Raw genomic sequence first — 19,241 nt, 5'->3', positions numbered from 1 at the left:
GAGTTATATTGTATTATCCAGGTGGCCCCAAGGTAATCACAAGTGACCTTATAAAAGGGACGCAGGAGGGTCAGAGGGAGACAGAGAAGGTGATGTGACAGTGGTAGCAGAGGTCAGAGTGATCCAGGACCACGAGCCATGGAACTCTGGCAGCCTCTAGAAGCTGGAAAAGACAAGGAAATGGATTCTCTCCTGAAGCCTCCGGAAGGAACCTGCCACCCATTTTAGACTTCTGACCTCCAAAACTCTAATAAATATGTTGTTTAGAAATATTGAGCTTGTGGTAATTTGTTACAGCAGTCATAGGACACTCATACATCTCAAGTAGCCCCTTCTCATCACTTGCCATATGTCTCCCTGTTGTATTGTCTTCAGATCATTTACCAGGACCCGAAAGGGTTTTTGTGTGTGTTTATTGTCCCGTCAGTCCCACCAGACTGTGATCTCCGTGAGGGCAGAAATCTTACGTCTTATTCTCTGATGTGTCCCCAGTGACTGAGCACGTCTTTGACACAGAACAAACATTTGTAAAAGGAAGAGAGGAGGCTAGGGAAGGAACGACCTCTTTAGAGGGACAACGCAGAGGCAAACAACGGGGGGGACATCTGGGAGCGAGTGTTTGTAGGGGGAGGTAGGTTTGGAGCCTGGTCTTTGAGTCTCTGCCTGTGACTCAAGATAAACTTGGGGTGGGGGGCGTCCAGGGTGCTTCTTTGTGGAGCTGTGTGGATAGTAAGAACTGCCCCAGTCCTCAGGTGAGCGCTAGGGACACGAGAACGATGTGTAGGTTCCCGGAGCCGAACACACAAGGTAAGCGCTCAACGCTGAGTTCTACATTTGCTGAATAAAAGAACAAACCACAGGGAATGTAGCGACCAGCAGCCACGTCGCTTGACGACGAAATTTTAACCAGTCGCTGCTCACCTCTAGAGGGCGCAGCGCCTCCTCCTCGGAACTGCAAATCCACACCGACGCCGGAACCTTTTGTTGCGCCCTTACCGAGGTTGCAACTGGGGAGGGAATACAGACGGACTCGAATGTTGACAGGCGGGGATCTGAACCAATGAAAAGGCAAGCTGTGTACGCGGCAGCCAATAACAGCGGTTGAAGGAAGTGACGGAAGCGGAAATACAAGGGATAGATGGTCGGGGAAGTTCGACAAACAGCCTAATCAGTACTCCCGTGGTCGTGAGAAGAGTAGGAGGTAAAGATGTCGGAGCGAAAAGTTTTAAACGTAAGTGTTGGGCAACTAGGGTTTTCGACCTGGGGCGGGACATCTCGGAGCTCGGGCCGCGGAGGGCTACTTATACTCTCCTATTAGGGCCTTTGCTTTCTTCCCCAACGGCCTTCTGCAGGGCGGGGCTCTCTAGACTTCTCCTAATCACCTCCTGCGGAGGGTGGGCCTTCACTAAGCCTTTCCCTGGAGGCTGGGGTGTACCCAGTCACCTGTGGGGGCGGGGCTTAGGCTGTTTACCCAATCACTTCTGATTGGATTTTCTGAAGGGAATTATCCAATCACTTCGCTTGGGGGCGGAGCTTCCTTAGGACATTGGTATTCCCACTTTACATCCTCATCTCCAGGAGGCGTGGCTCTGTTAAGTCTCTCCCCGCTTGGGGTTCTAGCCAATCGTGTTCCTTGGAGGGATTAGGCTTTGCTAAGCTCTTCTGCTCCGCTGGCAGGGACCCTTCCAATTGCCTCAGCTTCTCTCAGTTCTGTTGGGGAAAACTGGGACTCTTGGGGTGTGGAGCTGGTCTCTGGAAGGCAGGATTCAGCTTCTGGAGAAGAGCGCTCCGGAATTCTGAGTCCCTGTTCCCCGCCCTTCAGCGGGGTGTGTGCTCCCAGGAAGGGGGTGAGCTCCCCAGCGTGGGAGTATGTAAGCCTAAGATGTCTGGACGGAGTAGAGAGGAGACCTCCAGACTGGTGGCTTGGAGCCCAGGATGATGTCCGTTACAGTGACTCAGTGCTCTTATCTTTTAAACACCTAGATTAGAAATTCAGCCCCAGCCAGCCCCAGTGCAGTGTGCCGGACTTCGAGTCCGTGAAAGTCCTTCCATACCGAGGATCCAGGTGGCAGCCCAGCTATTTCCATAACTTGCTGGTAGATACTTCTGTGTGCCAGGCACAGCTCTAAGTGCCTTGTTCATCAAGTCTTCTCAGGGGGACAGGTTATCCCTTCTTCAGATGAGGAAGCTGAGGCCCAGAGAGGTTATGTAATAGCCAGAGAGTAGAGGAATCAGACCCAGACACCCCTCCCTGCCAGCTCTGTAACTGATGCTCCTAATCACTGTACCACAGTTTCCCCAGAGCTGTGTCCCTGGGTCTGAATCCTGGCTCTGCTGCTCACACTGTGTGACCCTGAGTAGCTGAAACCACCAGAACTCAGTTTCCTCCTCTGTGAAATGGGTACACCATTCTCTGTCTCATAGAGTCTTTGCTAGAATTCCATGAGGCAGGAGACATAAAGCTCTCTGTGTACTATGTGGAGCCTAGTAAGTGCTCAAAACGCAAAGTGCTTTATTTTCTGATTATCGTATGTAGTTCTCTTTCATAATCCAAATTCTCCTTCCCCACATCTCCCATCTCAGGCTTCTGTGCAGAAAGAGTTAATGCAACAGGCTTGAGGCTGCTGCCTTAGAAAGGCTGGCTTGCAATGCTAGACTTTGCCTGGTATCCGGAAACCTGAATTTTGGGATGGTTCCCAATGTTCTCTGAAAAGAATGGCTCCCTGGGTTTAAATTGTTTGTACAAACAGTGTGGTTTATGCTGAGCACCTGCTCCCCTCCGGGAGTCTAGAGTCTGGAATCGTCATACGTGTCGGGCAGAGGTGCCTACACACCAGCCCCCAATGAAAACCCTGGGTGCTGGGTCTTCCTGAGCTTCCCTGGGGGACATTTCACACACGTTGTCACAATATATCACTGGGAGAATTGACTCCATCAGGAGAAGTCCCTGGAAGCTTGTGTCCAGTCTCCCTGGGCCCCTCCCCACACGCCTTTTCCCTTGGCTCGTTTTTCCCTGTATCCCTTTGTTGTAATGAATAGTAACCATGAGGACAAGTGTATGCGAGTCCTAGGAGTCCTCTCACCAAATCATCAAACGTACGTGGGAGTGGTCTTGGGGACCCAGACACAGCTCCCCAGAGCCCCTTCCCTGTGCCCCCGGCCTGCCCCTGCGTCTGAAAGCAGCTCCCCTGACCCTTCCTTCCTCCCCACAGAAATACTACCCACCGGACTTCGACCCTTCAAAGATCCCCAAGCTCAAGCTGCCCAAAGACCGGCAGTACGTGGTGCGGCTGATGGCCCCCTTCAACATGAGGTGAGTGACACCGCGGGGCCCCTGCACTGGTTGTGGTGGACAGACCCAGTGCCCGGCACCCACAGAGAGCGTCCCGTCCCCAGTGCTCAGACCAGGTCGTCGGTCCTGGCTCAGACGTGGACCCAGTGAGCGAGTGACCGTGCCAGACCTCACCCTCCTGCCGTTCAGGACTAATATCCCTGATGTCTCAGAGGTCCTAGCTGGTACCTGTGTCGAGATCTCAGTCACTGGTAGTAAGAGTGTGCACACAAGACAGGGTCCTGTACGTACATTCACTTCCTCCAGCAGTCCTGTCCGTTCCTGCCCCAGGGCCTTTGCACAAGCTGTTACCTCTGCCTGGGACACTTTTCTTTCTGCTCTCACATGGCTGGCTCTTTTTTTTTTTCTTTTTTGGCTGAGTTGGGTCTTCGTTGTGGTGCATGGGCTTCTCATTGTGGTGGCTTCTCTTGTTGCAGAGCACGGGCTCTAGGTGTGCAGGTTTCAGTAGTTGTGGCTCACGGGCTCTAGAGCGCAGGCTCAGTAGTTGTGGTGCACGGGCTTAGTTGCTCTGTGGCATGTGGGATCTTCCCAGACCAGGGCTCGAACCGGTGTCCCCTGCATTGGCAGACAGATTCTTAACCACTGCGCCACCAGGGAAGCCCTGGCTGGCTCTTTTTCACCCTTCAAGACTTGGCTTAGATCTCACCCCCTCAGAGAGGCCCTCCGGATCCCCCTCCCAACCCCCTCCATCCTTCCCTCCCCATCACAGTCCCCAGGCCTCGTCGTTCATACCGCCTTGGAATTACTGTACCTCACCACAATTTTTCACATCTTAGCACATCTGAAACGAAGTGGTAATCGAAGCCACCTTTGTTATTGAAATTCAGCCCGTGTTTATGTATTCTTTTCTCTCTCCTCTTTCTTCATTCGTTTTCCCTCAGCAGTCACTTACTGGGCACCTGCTGTGCACCAGGGCCTTGGCTGGGTGCCAGGGACACTGTGGGCATCAAGACTTGTCCCCCTCCCCCAGCCCCCGGGACTTCCCTGGTGGTGCAGTGGTTAAGAATCCACCTACCAATGCAGGGGACACGGGTTCGAGCCCTGGTCCGGGAAGATCCCACATGCCACAGAGCAACTAAGCCCGTGCGCCACAACTACTGAGCCCGTGTGCCACAACTACTGAAGCCTGCGCGCCTAGAGCCCGTGCTCCGCAACAAGAGAAGCCACCGCAATGAGAAACCCGAGCACCGCAATGAAGAGTAGGCCCCACTCGCCGCAGCTAGAGAAAGCCCGCGCACAGCAACGAAGACCCGATGCAGCCAAAAATAAAAAAAATTAAATAAATAAATAAATAAATAAATAAAAAGAACTTGACCCCCTGGAGCCGTCTGGTGGGGAGTAGAGGTAATACACAAGGGCTCAGGCATATTCACGAAAGGCACATGTAGGACACATAGATGGTCACAAGAGAGAGAGAGGAACTGGACGGTGGCCGGGGAGGGAGGGGGCTTCGCTGGGTGGTCAGGCAAACGTCGGAAGAAATGCCAGCAGAACCGGGATCTGAGGGATGGAAGGTGTCACGGGCTATGGGAATTGCAAGGGCGAAGGTCCGGAGGTGGGACCGAGCTGGGGTGTTTGTAGGAACAGCCAGGAGGCCAGAGAGCACAGGATCTGAGCGGGAGGGGCCGCGGGAGGGCAGGGTGCGGGAGCTCTGCCTTGCCCCTTGTGGCATCCCTCCTGGTGGAATGTGCCCTTTGGAGGTCAGGATGTCCCATGAACTCCAGGCTTGCTTCCTGGAGTGGGTGATAGTCGAGTCTCACCTAGTCTGGGTAGTCTGGGTGCTTCCCAAGAAGGCAACACTTCAGCTGAGACCCAGGCAGATATTAGTGAGAAGAGTATGCCATCTAAGGGAATCAGCACACACAGTGGGGCAGTCTTCTTGGTGGGGGGGGTAGGGAGCTTCCTGTCCCTGGAGGTATGCAAGCAGCCATCTGCCAGAATGCTAAAGCGTCCTACCAGTAAGAACCAGGGTACTGAGATGGCTTGAGTCCCTGTCCTGCCCCACAGGTGTAAGACATGTGGAGAATATATCTACAAGGGCAAGAAGTTCAACGCCCGCAAAGAGACAGTGCAGAACGAGTCCTACCTGGGCCTGCCCATCTTCCGCTTCTACATCAAGTGTACGCGCTGCCTGGCAGAGATCACCTTCAAGGTAGGCGGCCAGCCAGGCTGGTCCTTCCTCCCCTGGGGGTCAGTGCTCCTGTCCTCTCCCTCCAGGGAAATCCCATTTCACCTTCTCGCAGGAAACAGCAAAGGTTTGGGGAGAAGTTCACAGCAGTGTTGTTTATAAAGGCAAAAAAACAGAAGCAACCTAGATGTACGGTGACAGGGGACTGAAGGGACAAACTACTGTACAGTGGAATATTGCACAGCCAGTAGCAGTGATGTTTTCACTTTGTTACTCTAAGGGTGGTATTAAAGATTTGGGGAAAGGATGAGGAGAAAGTGGTATTAAAGATTTGAGGAAAGGATGAAGAGAACTTATAGTTTTCTCTTCACATACTTCTGTACTGTTTGAGCATTTTTTTTGCTAGGGACTTTTTTCCTTTGGTTAAAATAAACAAAAAGTACATTAAAAAATGATATATTTTAATTACTTTTTTAACAACAGTTTTCTGAGATATGATTTATATGCCATGGAATTATCCCTTTTAAATTGTATAATTCAGTGGCTTATATTCCTAACGTACCAAGCTGTCTTCTTTAATTCCAGGACGTTCTCTTCACCCCAAAATTAAGCCCCAACCCTATCAGCAGTCACTCCCCATCCCTCTCCCCAGCCCCTGTCAACCATGAATCCACTTTCTGTGTCTGTGGATTGCCTGTTATGGACATTTCATTATCAGTGGAATCACTCTGTAGCCTTTTGTGTCTGGCATCTCTCACTGAGCATCATGTTTTCAAAGTCCATCAATGTTGTAGCATGTATCAGTGCTTTTACTCCTTTTCAGAGCTGAATAATATTCCACTGTATGGATGGGCCACATTTTCTTTATCCATTTGCCAGCTGATGAATATATGGGTTGTCTCCAGAAAATGGTTTTTTTACCTGAATTATGAAATATGTGTATATTTAGATATTAATGAATACATATGAATTTTTTTAAAGACTAGAGAAACTATGGCAAAATGTTATAAATCAGCCTTTATAGTGAAGAATTTCGAATAACTAAGATTGCATATATGTATGTGTATATATATATGTGTGTGTGTGTATGTGAGCGTATGGTAAAAACAGAATTCCCACAGTACTGCAGGATTACCACTGGAAAATTGGTTTACTGCTCCCCTCTGCCCAGCCAGCCCCCATGCATAGAGACATTTATAACAGTTTTTTGTATGGCTTTCAAAAAATGTGCTCTGCATACACATACACACACAGGGATCACTCTCTTCCTTGCTCTTTCTTTTTAAATAGTAAACTTCTTATTTTGGAATACTTTTAGATTTACAGAGAAGTTGCAAAGATAGCACAGAGAGTTCCCATCTGCCTCTCACCAGCTTCCCCTCCTGTTAACGTCTTCCATTTCCACACTGCATCCGCCACAATAAGAAACCAACACTGGATCATTACTGTTAGCCAAATTCCAGGCATGACATGGATTTCAATCTTTCCACTAATGTCACCTTTCTGTTCCAGGGTCTCATCCAGGATACCATGTTATATTTTTGCTTCTCCGTTTTATAAACGCAAATAGGAGCATGCTCTACACATACTTGATATGTAATTCATATTTAAGGGAAGAAGGTCAAGTGCGTGCACACACGCGCACACACACAGACACACACGCACCCGAAAGGATATGTGCAGAGGCCCAGAGACTTTTATTTGCAAACATGTGGAAGGTGAAGGGCAGCAGAGAGGGAGTGGGCAGGTGGAGAAGGGTCTGCAGGTCTATGCTAGGGAGTTGAGCGATTCTGCAAAAGGGGACAGGAGCACTAGAAAGAAAGAACGGTACTCGCCAAAGCCGTAAGGCAAGAAAAAGAAAGAATTGGTATTAAGAGGAGTGAAACACAGAGAGAAGGTGTCCCAGGCTGCTGGCTGCTGTTCAGCAGAAGCTTCTGACGCTCAGAGATGTAGGAGCTGATGTGTGCCCATCCTCCCTCCCAGACGGACCCCGAAAACACTGACTACACCATGGAGCACGGGGCCACACGGAACTTCCAGGCGGAGAAGCTCCTGGAGGAGGAGGAGAAGCGGGTGCAGAAGGAACGGGAGGACGAGGAGCTGAACAACCCCATGAAGGTGAGTGCGCGCACGTGTGTGTGTGTGTGTGTGTGTGCGCACACGCACGTGTGCCTGTGCTTGGGTGCTGGCGGAATCGGTGCCCCTTCCTGCCTCAGGCCTCCAGGCAGGGTGATGGGGTGTGGAGTGTGGTCAGCAGAGCTCTAAGATGTCCCCAGAGCCCTGACTCCTGGTCACACACGTCACCTAGTCCCAAGACTGTGCACACAAGGATCCTATTCCTGTGACTAAGTTATGTGAGGTTAAACTATGGCACAGTCGCCCTTGTAAGAGGGAGATTATCCGGATGGTCCCCTTAATACGGGTCTAGAGTCAGAGACAGAGGACGTCAGAGACATGAAGGACTGACACTGTGGAAGTGGCCACGTGGCAGGGAACAGCAGGCAGCCCCTAGGAGCTGAGAACAGCCCCTAGTCAACAGCCAGTAAGAAGGCAGGGACCTCAGTCCCACAACCACAAGGAACTGAATTCTCCAGCAGCCTGAGTGAGCTCAGAAGAGGGCCCTGGGCCCTTGATCTCAGCCTAGCAAGACTGCCAGGGAACCCAGCTGTGTCGGCCCAGACTCCCAACCCACAGAAACCAGGAGACAATGAATTCGTGTTGTTTTAAGCCACTGGGCTGGTGGCAAATTGTTGCACAGCAAGAGAAAACTAACACAGGGAGTCAGGAACTTGGACTTCAGAACGCCAGGCGCTTCGTGCAGCCAGCTGCCCCGCAGTTTTCTAAGGAGGTTCTCATTAGGCTAGTTTGGATTAAAACTAGAAATAGAGAAGGAAACGTTCTCTTGACCATATCCTGGCTGTGTGACCTTGGCCAAGGCACTTGGCCTCTCTGTGTCTCAGCGTCCTCATCTGTAAAATGAGATGAGAATTGTGCCCCCCTCGTACACTTGTGGTGAGGGTTAAATGAGTTCATACACATAAAATTCTTAGAACACAGCTTGGCACATAGTAATTCATAAATGTTGATACACCTTTTGTTATCCCTTAAAGAAGTTATTTTCTTCTCTAACTGGACATTTTTTTTCGTCTTTCTCATAAATAGTAGATAGTCCATGTTCTCCTCTGTCTCCTCCCACCCCCATAATTCCCATCTCTTCCTGGACCCTAACGCCTCTGCCAGCTGTGTTTTCTGATCAAGCCACGTCAGATCTGATCCGATGTTTTCAGCAGCCATGCGGAGCAGCAGGGAGGGAAATAGGCCTTAGAGGCAGTTTGCTGTATTCCTGGAGCTCCCTCAGTGCTGTCCATGTGCTGCTCTAGTTACTGCTACACTGGCCGGCACGGGGTTATTACCCTGCTACTGGTTAGCTGTCCCCGTGTAACAAGTCGACTCAAAACTTTGCAACTTCCAGCATTTATTATCCCACAGTTTCTGAGGGTCAGGAATCCAGGAGCAGCTTCGCTAGATGGTTCTGTGGGTCCCTCCCAAGGTCACAGTCAGGCTGTCTGCCGGGGCGGCCTCATCTGACGGCTCAACTGGGGCTGGAGGAGCCGCTTCCAGGGTGGCCCCCTCACGTGGCCATTCCCTGGAGGCTTCATGTCCTGTCCACGTGGGCCTCTCCACAGCGCTGCTTGAGCCTCCTCACGACATGGGGGCTTCTCCTCCTCCCCCAGCGAGAGTCCCAGAGAGAACAAGGAGGAGCCCCGGGCCCTTTATGACCTGTCTCGGAAGGGACACACCGTCATTGGTCCTGTTGTGTTCATCAGAAGCGAGTTACTGCACCAGCCCACCCTCACAGGGAGGGCAGTTAGGCTCCACCTCTGGAAGGGAGGAGCGTGAAAGAATTTGTGGACGTATTTTCAAACCACCACAGCTGCCATTTCCCAGAGGGTTAGTTCAACAGGCTCACGTAGCCAGGAAGCAGCCAAGGCAGGATTCATTCCCAGCCGCGCCTGGCTCCAAAGCCACCTCTCTGAGACCTGGCGGGGCCGACCTCACGTCTCTGAGCCTCAGTTTCTTTTGTCTGTAAAGCGGGGGTTATTGCGAAGATTAAACGAGATTATGTCTGGAAACATCTTAGCCTGGAGCCTGGCACACACCAGTTGCTCAGATCGTCTTTTTTTAAAATCTTTATTACTTTTGCTTAGTGACGGAGCCAGGCTGGAAGTCCAGGCCACCTGGCTCCACTGTTGACCACCTGCATGGTCTTGGGCAATCACTTGCCCTCCCCGAGCCTCAGTGTTCCGAGCCGTGAAATGGGTACAGCTGTGGGACCAGGTGCTGTGGATCGAGGCCCCAGGGTGGGGGGGTCTCCCCTTGCCCGTGGTGACCCCAGAGGCCAGGCAGGCCGCGTGGAGGGGTGGAATCCCAGCTCACTCGGCCCGGCGTCTGCGCACCTGCCAGGTGCTGGAGAACAGAACCAAGGACTCCAAGCTGGAGATGGAGGTTCTGGAGAACCTGCAGGAGCTCAAGGACCTGAACCAGCGGCAGGCCCACGTGGACTTCGAGGCGATGCTGCGGCAGCACCGCCTGTCGGAGGAGGAGCGGCAGGAGCGGGAGCAGGAGGAGGACGAGCGGGAGGCGGCGTGAGTCGGGGCGGGCGGGGCCGGGGGTCCCGGGGCGCCCACCCCCCTCACGGCCTTCACAGGGCCCTTCCCTCTGCCTGGAATCCCCCCTTCCGGATCTTTCCACAGCTCCCTCGCACGTCACCGTCTCAGGGAGGCCTTCCCCGCATCCCCCGCCCCATCTCACTTTGTGTCTCGTGGCGTCTGTGTCGGGGGCCCCCAGGATCACCCCCAGGTTTGATGAGTTAAATACAGTGAAAAGCTACAGAGAAAAATCAGCAGAAGGAAAAGGCAGGTGGGGCAGAGTTGGAGGACCGGGTGCAGACTTTCAGAGTCCTCTCCCGGTGGAGTCCCACAGGACAGGCTTAATCCCCCCAAACGAGACGTGACAGCAGAGGGAGGGGCGGTCCCCGGGGAGGCTCACGAGACCCAGCCTGGGGTTCTCACTGGGGGCCGGTCACGCAGGCACCTCGGCCCGGCACGGCCGAGACCCCAGACCCAGGAGGAGAGCGGGTGCCCGTGTGGACCCCATGTCTGCACAGTGTTGGGACAGGGAGCCCCCCATCAGTGAGGGTGGCAGGAGCCCCCAAGTCCAGATCCAGATGCCCCCCAAGGGCTGGCCTGGTGAGCCAACCTTTCTGAGGATCTGGCCTCAGGCCTGCTGTGTTCATGCTTCTGCCTGGCACCTCCCACTCTCTGGAAACTTCTTGCTGATTTGCCCCTTTCCTGATTTATTATCTATCTCCCCTCATCTGAAGTCTGAACAGGGACTTGTTTTGACCTCTGCATCCATGGCCTGGAACAGGGTCAAGCACATAGTAGCTGCTATTGGGTTGGCAGGTCAGTGATACCATAAATAACAGTGAGAGGAGTGTGCATTTATCGAGCCCCTTCTGGGTGCCAGGCACTGTTCTGAGTTTGGCTCTGTCGTTATGGTGGTCAAGAGAACTGAGGTTCAAGGAGCTCCCAGCACAGCCCTGACTGAGTCCCCCCAGCTGGGGTTCAAACCCAGACTGCTTCTGGCCTCCAGGCACTTAACCACCCCACTGGGCTCAGTGGACAAAGAACTTTTTTTTTTTTTAATTTATTTTATTTATTTATTTTTGGCTGTGTTGGGTCGGGTCTTCGTTGCTGCACGCGGGCTTTCTCTAGTTGTGGCAAGCAGGGGCTACTCTTCGTTGCAGTGCCCGGGCTTCTCATTGCAGTGGCTTCTCTTGTTCCGGAGCACGGGCTCCAGGTGCGCGGGCTTCAGTAGTTGCAGCACACAGGCTCAGCAGTTGTGTCTCGCGAGCTGTAGAGCACAGACTCAGTAGTTGTGGCGCACGGGCTCAGTTGGTCCGTAGCATGTGGGATCTTCCTGGACCATGGCTCAAACCCGCGTCCCTTGCATTGGCAGGTGAACTCCCAACCACTGCGCCACCAGGGAAGCCCCTGGACAAAGAATTTTTTTTTCAAGTTATTTGTGCGTCCCCATCCCCCACTCAGTGAGATCAGGACAGGGCAGCCAGGCGGTGCACCACAGTGGGGGGGAGTGGTGTCCCGGCCATTGTCCCGCAACAGAGCACGTTCCCAAGTCCCACGTTCCTTCCCGCAGGGCCTTAGTGGAAGAATCTAGGAAACGAAGACTCCTGGAAGATTCCGATTCAGAGGAGGATGCTGCTCCCACCCAGCCCCAGCAGGCCCTCCTGCCCAACCCCACCGCCATCCTGGACGAGGTGAGTGGGGCCCGCCCGCGTCTCCACATGCTCTCAGGTGAAGCAGGGACAGAGTAAGCCAGGGGTTGGCTTAACTTTGTCTTGAAAGGCCAGTCTGGGTCGTAAGTGGTCAACTCCACCGTCATAGCACTAAACAGCCGTAGATAGTACGTGACTAAGTGGGCGTGGCCGGGTGCCAATAAAACTTTATTTACAAAAACAGGTGGCTGGCCTCCGGGACTGTAGTTTTCCACCCGTGCTTCAGCTGCAGAAACGAGGAGACTCCCCACACTTAGAGACATCAGGCAGACATTTATTTCTCAGTCACTTCACAGTCCTGGGCTGGACTCCCAGGCAGCCCTGCTCCATGCAGTCATTCAGGGATCCAGGCTCCTCCCGTCTCCTAGTTCTGCCCTGTCCTGGAACACGGATGCCAACTCCGCGGTCACAGCTGGCTCAGAGCACCCTGGGGTTCCAGCTGCAGGAAGGCGGAGCGTGTGTGGAGGACCACCAGCCAGCACCTGGAGGCCCAGGTTCAGATGCAGCCCGCCTCCATTCCCCTCGAGTCCCAATGGCCGGGCATAGTCACATGGCCGCATCCCGCTGCAGGGGAGGCTGGGAGCTGCCTCCTCTAGCTGCCCTTGCTGGCAGAAAGAAAGAAGAGGATTTGGGGAGGGAGCTAGCGTTTTCCACCACAGGTGTCTTATCCAAGGTGGTCAAGGCCACTCTGGTTTGTTAATCGAAGGAGGGGGTTAAAGTGGGAAATCATAAATAGCACAGACACCCCCAGAAACTTATCATTTTAATTCAAAACATGTTCCTGGTCTGTATTAGTTAAATACAAGTCCAGCCACTGGACAGGACCCAAGTGACAGCCATTTCAACTTCATGGAAGTTACTCTTCTCTCGAATAACGGTTTTGCGGGGCTGTGCAGAACAAAGAAGGTGGGCCCTGGTGTCCGGGTCCTCATTATCCTGCTGTCCCAAGGATGATGCCCTCATTGCAAGGCAGCTCAGTGCCACGTCTGCATCCCAGCCAGTGGAAAGAGGTGGGGACAAGGGAGGAAGACATTGAGGGTAACTATACCCTTGATTGAGTACATTCTTCTCACACCCCATTGGTCAGAACTGAACCACCTGACCACATCCTGCTGCAAAGGGGGCTGGGAAACGTAGTCTTTCACTGAGGCAGCCATGTTCCAGCTGAGAATTCTGTAAGTGTCTGAAGAGAGCGGGTTTGGGGGTCGTGTACTCTCACTCTCACCCATTAACCTTTTGACATAGAAGCAAGGTGTTTTCCTTGAGGCTGTATCCCCTGATCAGAGTTCTCACGCTGTCTCTCTTGCATAAACCAGCCTCAGAATTCATGGTCTAAAGTTTCCTCTTCTTTTTTTCTTTCAAGTGGAACAAGAGATTGAAGGTACTTTCAAAGCAGTCTGGCCTTGTATGATTTCCCCCCAGTCTTTTTTTTTGTTTTTTTAATAAATTTATTTATTTAGTTAGTTAGTTTTGGCTGCGTTGGGTCTTCGCTGCTGCTGCGCTGACTTTCTCTAGTTGCAGCGAGTGGGGGCTACTCTTCGTCGTGATGCCCGGGCTTCTTATTGCGGTGGCTTCACTTGTTGTGGAGCACGGGCTCTAGGCGCGTGGGCTTCAGTAGTTGCAGCACGCAGGCTCAGTAGTTGTGGTTTGCAGGCTCAGTAGTTGCAGCACACGGGCTCAGTAGTTGTGGCGCACAGGCTTAGCTGCTCTGCGGCATGTGGGATCTTCCCGGACCAGGGCTCGAACCCATGTCTCCTGCATTGGCAGGCGGATTCTTAACCACTGCGCCACCAGGGAAGCCCACCTGCCAGTCTCTTACAGTTACCTTGCTCGTAGCTAATTTGATGGTGGACTTCTTCTTGTATTTTGCTTTACACAAACTTCACCATAACTTTTACGGAAACATCTCTCTTTCACCCCTCTGTTCCCTGGATTTAGTTTAATGGGGACCTGTAATGGCGTTCGACGAAAGGTGAAGGATAGCAGCTAGGTCCGCCAGTCAGTTCAGTGGTGCCAGATAAGCAAGCTTCAGCTAGGACTGCCGGTCTCTCGCTGTGCCCCCAGTGGACAGCTTCTGTCTCGGTTACCACACACGGGGGATGCAGTGAGGCCGCTGTGTCCTCCTCCTGCCCCCACTCCCCGCCCCAACTGTGCCAGCCCCCTCGGAAGGGCCAGGCTCAGTCCTGCCTCCCATCTCTGCTTGCTGACCTCAGCACTGCGTTCTGACCTCGGCACCGCTGGCCCCTGATCAGCAGTAGCTGTCCCCCCATGCTGTCACACCACCCTGACTTCCTTCTTTCACATCACTGATCAAGACAGTGGTGTCTGGGGACTTCCCTGGCGATCCAGTGGTTAAGACTAACTATTCCCAATGCAGGGGGCACAGGTTTGATCCCTGGTCGGGGAACTAAGATCCCCCATGCCGTGCAGCCAAAAAAAGAAGAAGACGATGGTGTCCTGAGCATCTACTTGCTCATCCACCCTCTTCCTCCCCAGATGGTGAGCTCTGTGCGGGCAGCCCCCTGCCGTCATGCTCCCCCTGCACCCTCAGCCCCCAGCTCCGATAGGACCTCCTGCATCTAGTGGTTTCCAGTTCCTCTATTTAAACATCAAACAGATAAAAGGGGTCCCTTCTGGTGCGACTGAAGAGCTAGAGGTGGGGCTGAGCCCCTCTCTGCCTCCCGCTAACTGGTCCCCAAAGTGGGTGCCCCCATCTTCTGTCATTCCCTCAAACATGTTGATTGAGCACCTACTACAGACCCAGCAGTGAACAAGGCAGGACCCCGCAGCTTGGTTGCAGAGGCAGTTAATAAGGCAGTGGAGGCCACTGTAGGCACAGACATGCAGCATGCACATGAGCTTGAAATGTGAGGAAAGGCTTCCCAGGGGAGCAGATACTTGAGATGGGTATTGAAGGATGAGTAGGAGTTCACCAAGTGAACTAGAAGCAAAGGGGGCATTCCAGGTGGAGGGAATGGCATGGAGGTGAGCCATCACGGTGTGATTTAGGAAGTGTAAGCGCAGGGTGTGGGGGCCCACAGAGGAGTTTCGAGCAGGAGAAAGAGAGTTGGTCAGCACAGCAGGGGGAGTGGGAATGGTAAAGATCCTGGCTCAGCTGGGGACTAGGAACCGGGCTGCCAGAGAAGGAGCAGGATCTGGGACAGACCACCCAGTCATGCCTGCCCCCTGCTACCCCCGCCACAAACTGCAGGCCCCAAAAGCCAAGAGGAAGGCGGAGCGCTGGGAGCGCAGTGTGGGCACCTTTGGCAGCAGTCCCCAGCTGTCTGGCCTGGTTGTGGTGAAGAAAACAGACCTGGGCCGCAGCAGCCAGCGAGGAGGAGTCCTGCCCGCCCCAGGTAGGTTCCTGCAGTCCCTTAGCTTCATGCAGCGCCAAGGGCGGCCACCAGGTGGCGACAGCACCCCCGGTGCTGTTCCGGTGCGGGGTGAGGTGTGCCCCCAACCAGGGGTAAGGGGAGAAGGGCTGCAGTTCCCTTTTTTCTTGTAATTACAAAAGGAGCAAGTGCTCGCTTTTAAAACCCAAGTCAGATAGAGGCGTGTAGGACAAATTGTCCGATCCCACGGCCGCCCATATCCCAGTCTTCCGTTGTACATAGACACCGGCCCCAGCCTCCAGGTTGGTTCCTGGACGTCCGCACCTCGGTTGTTGTGTCGCCGATGCTGTGTGTGTGTGGCTCCTCGGACCCTCGGGAGATGGAGAATTAGGGTGAGGTCGGCCCGACGAGGTGGAAAGAGCAGGCTTCCAGGGCAGGCAGCCTGGGTGCAGATCCCTCCGCCCCTGCGTGCTCGTTCTGTGGCCTTGGTCGAGGGCCCTCAACTCCGGTGCTCAGCTTCCTGTCCTGGAAGATGCTCATGACAACAGGACCAACCTCGTAGGGCCTCGTAGGGTTTGGGGGCTGATTCCATGAGCTGCTCCATGTCAGGCGCCTGCAGTCGATCCTGGCACCCAGCGAGCCTTGCAAATACACGAGCTATTGTTATCAGAACAGTTATGACCCCATTTATCAGATGAGGAGACTGAGGCCCGGAGAGGTGAAGCTGTTTGCCCAAAGCCACATGGCCAGGGTGGGTGGTGGAGCCAGGGTCTGCCCCTCTTTGTCACTTGGGACTTGGAGTGTTTCCGTTTTCTGTGTTGCACCCCGGCATGGGCACCTGTGCCCACCTAGATCAGCTTTCAGAAGCGGAGCTGCTGGGTCAAGGGGTGTGCGGGTTTAAACCGTGATGGGTCTGCCAGGCACTTTCCACAAAGGCTGCAAACAAGCAGGAATGGCCGACCCCGCTCTTCCAGCCTCACCCAGACTCAGCCCGCCTGGAACTGTCCCGAGGTGGGCTGCCGGGACGAGGAGGCACGGTGGGCTAGCTGTTGCCTCTCCCCCAGGTGCAATGAAGAATGGGCAGGTGGCTGGCCCCGCGCTCCAGACGCCTGTGGGCACCTCCTCGCTGAGCCAGCTCGGTGTGTATTCCGACAGCGAGGACAGCAGCGGCAGCAACTGAGCCCTGCCCCCAGGCCCTTCCCCAGGTCAAGATCCCACAGCCAGCTCCAGCCCATGGTCGGGGCAGGAGGCCCTGGGACCAACCAGAGTCACCACCGGACAAGCACAAATGACCTCCAAGACCGGCGGGGTCAGCAAGGGCTTCAGCTGAGGGACTCAGTTTCTCTCCCGTCCCCCCACCTTACCCCCTCCGGAGCTCGGGGTCCCCAGCTCACATGGCGACATCCCCGGAGCCGCTTCTGGCAGGCCTTCGAGGTCGTCGCGGCTGACATCCTGAGATGCTTTGGGCACATGGGTGAGCCCACCCACCAGTGGTTGGCTCCATCCCTTCCCGCCACAGAACCATCTGGAACCCATGAAAGGAACCTGCTGATCTGGCCTGGGGGTGCCTTCTCTCTGCCAGCATCTGAGGAGGGGGCTGCAGAAGCACGCAACCTAGCCAATCCTGGACTCTTGACTCTCAGAAACTTCGAGATAATGTTCATTGTTTCATACACTCAGTTTGGGGATAATTTGTGAAGCAGCAGTGGAAAGCTGATACGGTCATGTAACCAGCAAGTCTGATTCCAAAGCTCATGTTCTTTCAAGGTTGCCAGATTCCAGCTCGTGTGATCCCCTCCTGCTGCAGTATTTTCTAGTTGAAGGTCCTGTGCCCCCGCCAGACTGCTTCACAACCTGATCAGCCCCCATCTCTGGTCTCCCGCCCCACCCGGGGTCACAGATGTTAGCCCTCCTCTCACACACAGACACACACACACAGACTGTCATCTGACATTTGATAATGAGGCTTTGTGTTTTTCACTGTCAGAGTTTAGGGGATGAAACCCCCCCACCTTGAGGATTCGCTTTCCTATGGTGATTTCCTTGCTTAGGGACAGCACAACGAGGTGAACCGGGGTCCAGCCAGGGCTTCTGATGAGGGCTTGGGGGTCTTATATTACAGCTCCATGGCTGTGAAGATAGGACCTGGGTGGGTCTGATTCCAAAGCCCTGACAGGGACTCCCCTGGCGGTCCGGTGGTTAAGACTCCGCGCTTCCACCGCAAGGGGTGCGGGTTCGATCCTTGGTCGGGAAACTAAGATCCCATGTGCCTCTTGGCGTGGCCAAAAAAAAAAAAACCCCTGACGGTGGGGACTGAAGCCAGCCCACACTGGCAGCTAGTGAGAACTGATGCCTCGTGCATCTCTTCCCAGTTTTGCACCCAGCAGCATCATATTTATGGCTTAAAATTGGCCACCATGGAGTGTTTACACCACGGAAATCGGCAGATGCTGCAAACCAGTTCCCCACGCCAGAGCCAGTTGTGAAGCCCGTACCAGCGCACCACTGCCCGTTGTTCCCCCAACTCAGCATCCTGCAGACAGTGCCCTGGACGTGGGCCATTCAGAGACTCTGGGTTAAAATGTCATCCAAGGAATTCCCCAGCGGTCCAGTGGTTAGGACTCGGCGCTTTCACTGCCGAGGGCCTGTGTTCAATCACTGGTGGGGGGACTAAGATCCCGAAAGCTGCTCGGCACAGCCTAAAAATAAAAATAAAAACAAAAAATAAAAAGTAAAAAAGTCACCCAGCTTAAGTAGTTGTGAAAAGAAATTGGGGCTTCCCTGGTGGCGCAGTGGTTGAGAATCTGCCTGCCAATGCAGGGGACACGGGTTCGAGCCCTGGTCTGGGAAGATCCCACATGCCACGGAGCAACTGGGCCCGTGAGCCACAACTACTGAGCCTGTGCGTCTGGAGCCTGTGCTCCACAACAAGAGAGGCCGCAACAGTGAGAGGCCCGCGCACCGCGATGAAGATTGGCCCCCGCTTGCCACAACTAGAGAAAGCCCTCGCACAGAAACGAAGACCCAACACAGCCAAAAATAAATAAATTTATTTAAAAAAAAAATGTAAAGAAGTCACCCAGCTTAAGTAGTTGTGAAAAGAAATTGGGGGGCTGGGGGCGCTCTGCTTCATTTCGATTCATTCTTTCAGACTGCTTCCTGAACTGCTATTGCTCTTAATCCACCACAATTTTTGCCATGTACGTGCACCATCCGTTGCTATTATTTACTTAACATTATTGTTAACCTGACTCCGTTCTAAAACATGGGTTACCAAACTGTGATCCACAGGCCAAATGTGGCCTGTGGCCTGTTTTTGTAGATAAAGTTTTATTGGCACACCTACACACCCATTTGTGTGCATATCACCCACGGCTGCCTTTGCTCTCCAGTGGCAGAGGTGAGTGACTAAAACAGCAATTCTGTGACCTGCAAAGCCAAAATATTTACTCATATATCATAATAAGATGTAAAATGATACTAGAGGTGGCGCTAATGTTGCAATTAAAGCAGGATAGGGTAGTTCTGATAGGAGTACCTTAGGAAGTGTGCATACTGCTCGTGGCTCCCTGTATTAGTTACCTAGTACTGTGTAACAAGTGATCCCCAAATCTAGCAGCTTAAAACAACAGGAATCTGGATGTGGTTTCACTGGGTTCTCGGCTTCAGGGTCCGTTACAGCTGCAATTGAGATGTTGGCTGCGGCTGGGGTCTCACTGGAAGGCCCGACTGGGGTAGGATCCGCTTCAAGCTCACCCACGTAGTTGTTGGCAGAATTCACTTACTCACGGACCCTTAGCCAGAGGCCACACTCAGTTCCTTGCCTGCACGGACTGGCTTCCTGAGAGTCTGCTAGAAGTGACGGCCCATCACTGTTGCCGTGTTCCGCAGTTAGAAGCAAGCCACAAATCCCTCGCACGTTCCAGGGGAGGGGCTCACATGGGTGTGACAACCAGGAGGTTGGGGTCATGGGGGCCACCTGAGGGTTTACCTGCAGACTCCCCCGCACAGTGAGCTTTGCAAGGGTGCATGTGTTGATGAGTGTGTCCCCAGCACCTAAGACCAGCCAGG

At 53.6% G+C, this 19,241-nt stretch overlaps 1 protein-coding gene across 2 annotated transcripts; it reads left to right on the top strand.

Moving 5' to 3' along the window:
- Positions 1 to 1,119: 1,119 nt before the first annotated feature.
- Positions 1,120 to 18,653, top strand: YJU2 (YJU2 splicing factor homolog). Of its 2 annotated transcripts, XM_057541398.1 has the most exons (8): positions 1,120 to 1,231; positions 3,213 to 3,313; positions 5,360 to 5,504; positions 7,464 to 7,598; positions 9,945 to 10,126; positions 11,700 to 11,820; positions 15,050 to 15,194; positions 16,235 to 18,653. In XM_057541398.1, exons 1-8 carry the CDS (start codon positions 1,208 to 1,210, stop codon positions 16,348 to 16,350), a joined length of 969 nt encoding a protein of 322 aa, XP_057397381.1. In that variant the 5' UTR covers positions 1,120 to 1,207; the 3' UTR covers positions 16,351 to 18,653. The 2 variants fall into 2 exon arrangements, with proteins under 2 accessions (XP_057397381.1, XP_057397380.1); XM_057541397.1 differs by lacking the exons at positions 15,050 to 15,194; positions 16,235 to 18,653 and adding an exon at positions 12,023 to 15,041.
- Positions 18,654 to 19,241: the final 588 nt, after the last annotated feature.

This window comes from Balaenoptera acutorostrata, chromosome 2 (assembly GCF_949987535.1).
Source record: "Balaenoptera acutorostrata chromosome 2, mBalAcu1.1, whole genome shotgun sequence".
Classification (NCBI taxonomy): Eukaryota; Metazoa; Chordata; class Mammalia; order Artiodactyla; family Balaenopteridae; genus Balaenoptera; species Balaenoptera acutorostrata.
The sequence above is the reverse complement of the archived record's forward strand: the minus strand, read 5'-3'. Positions and strand labels throughout refer to the sequence as shown.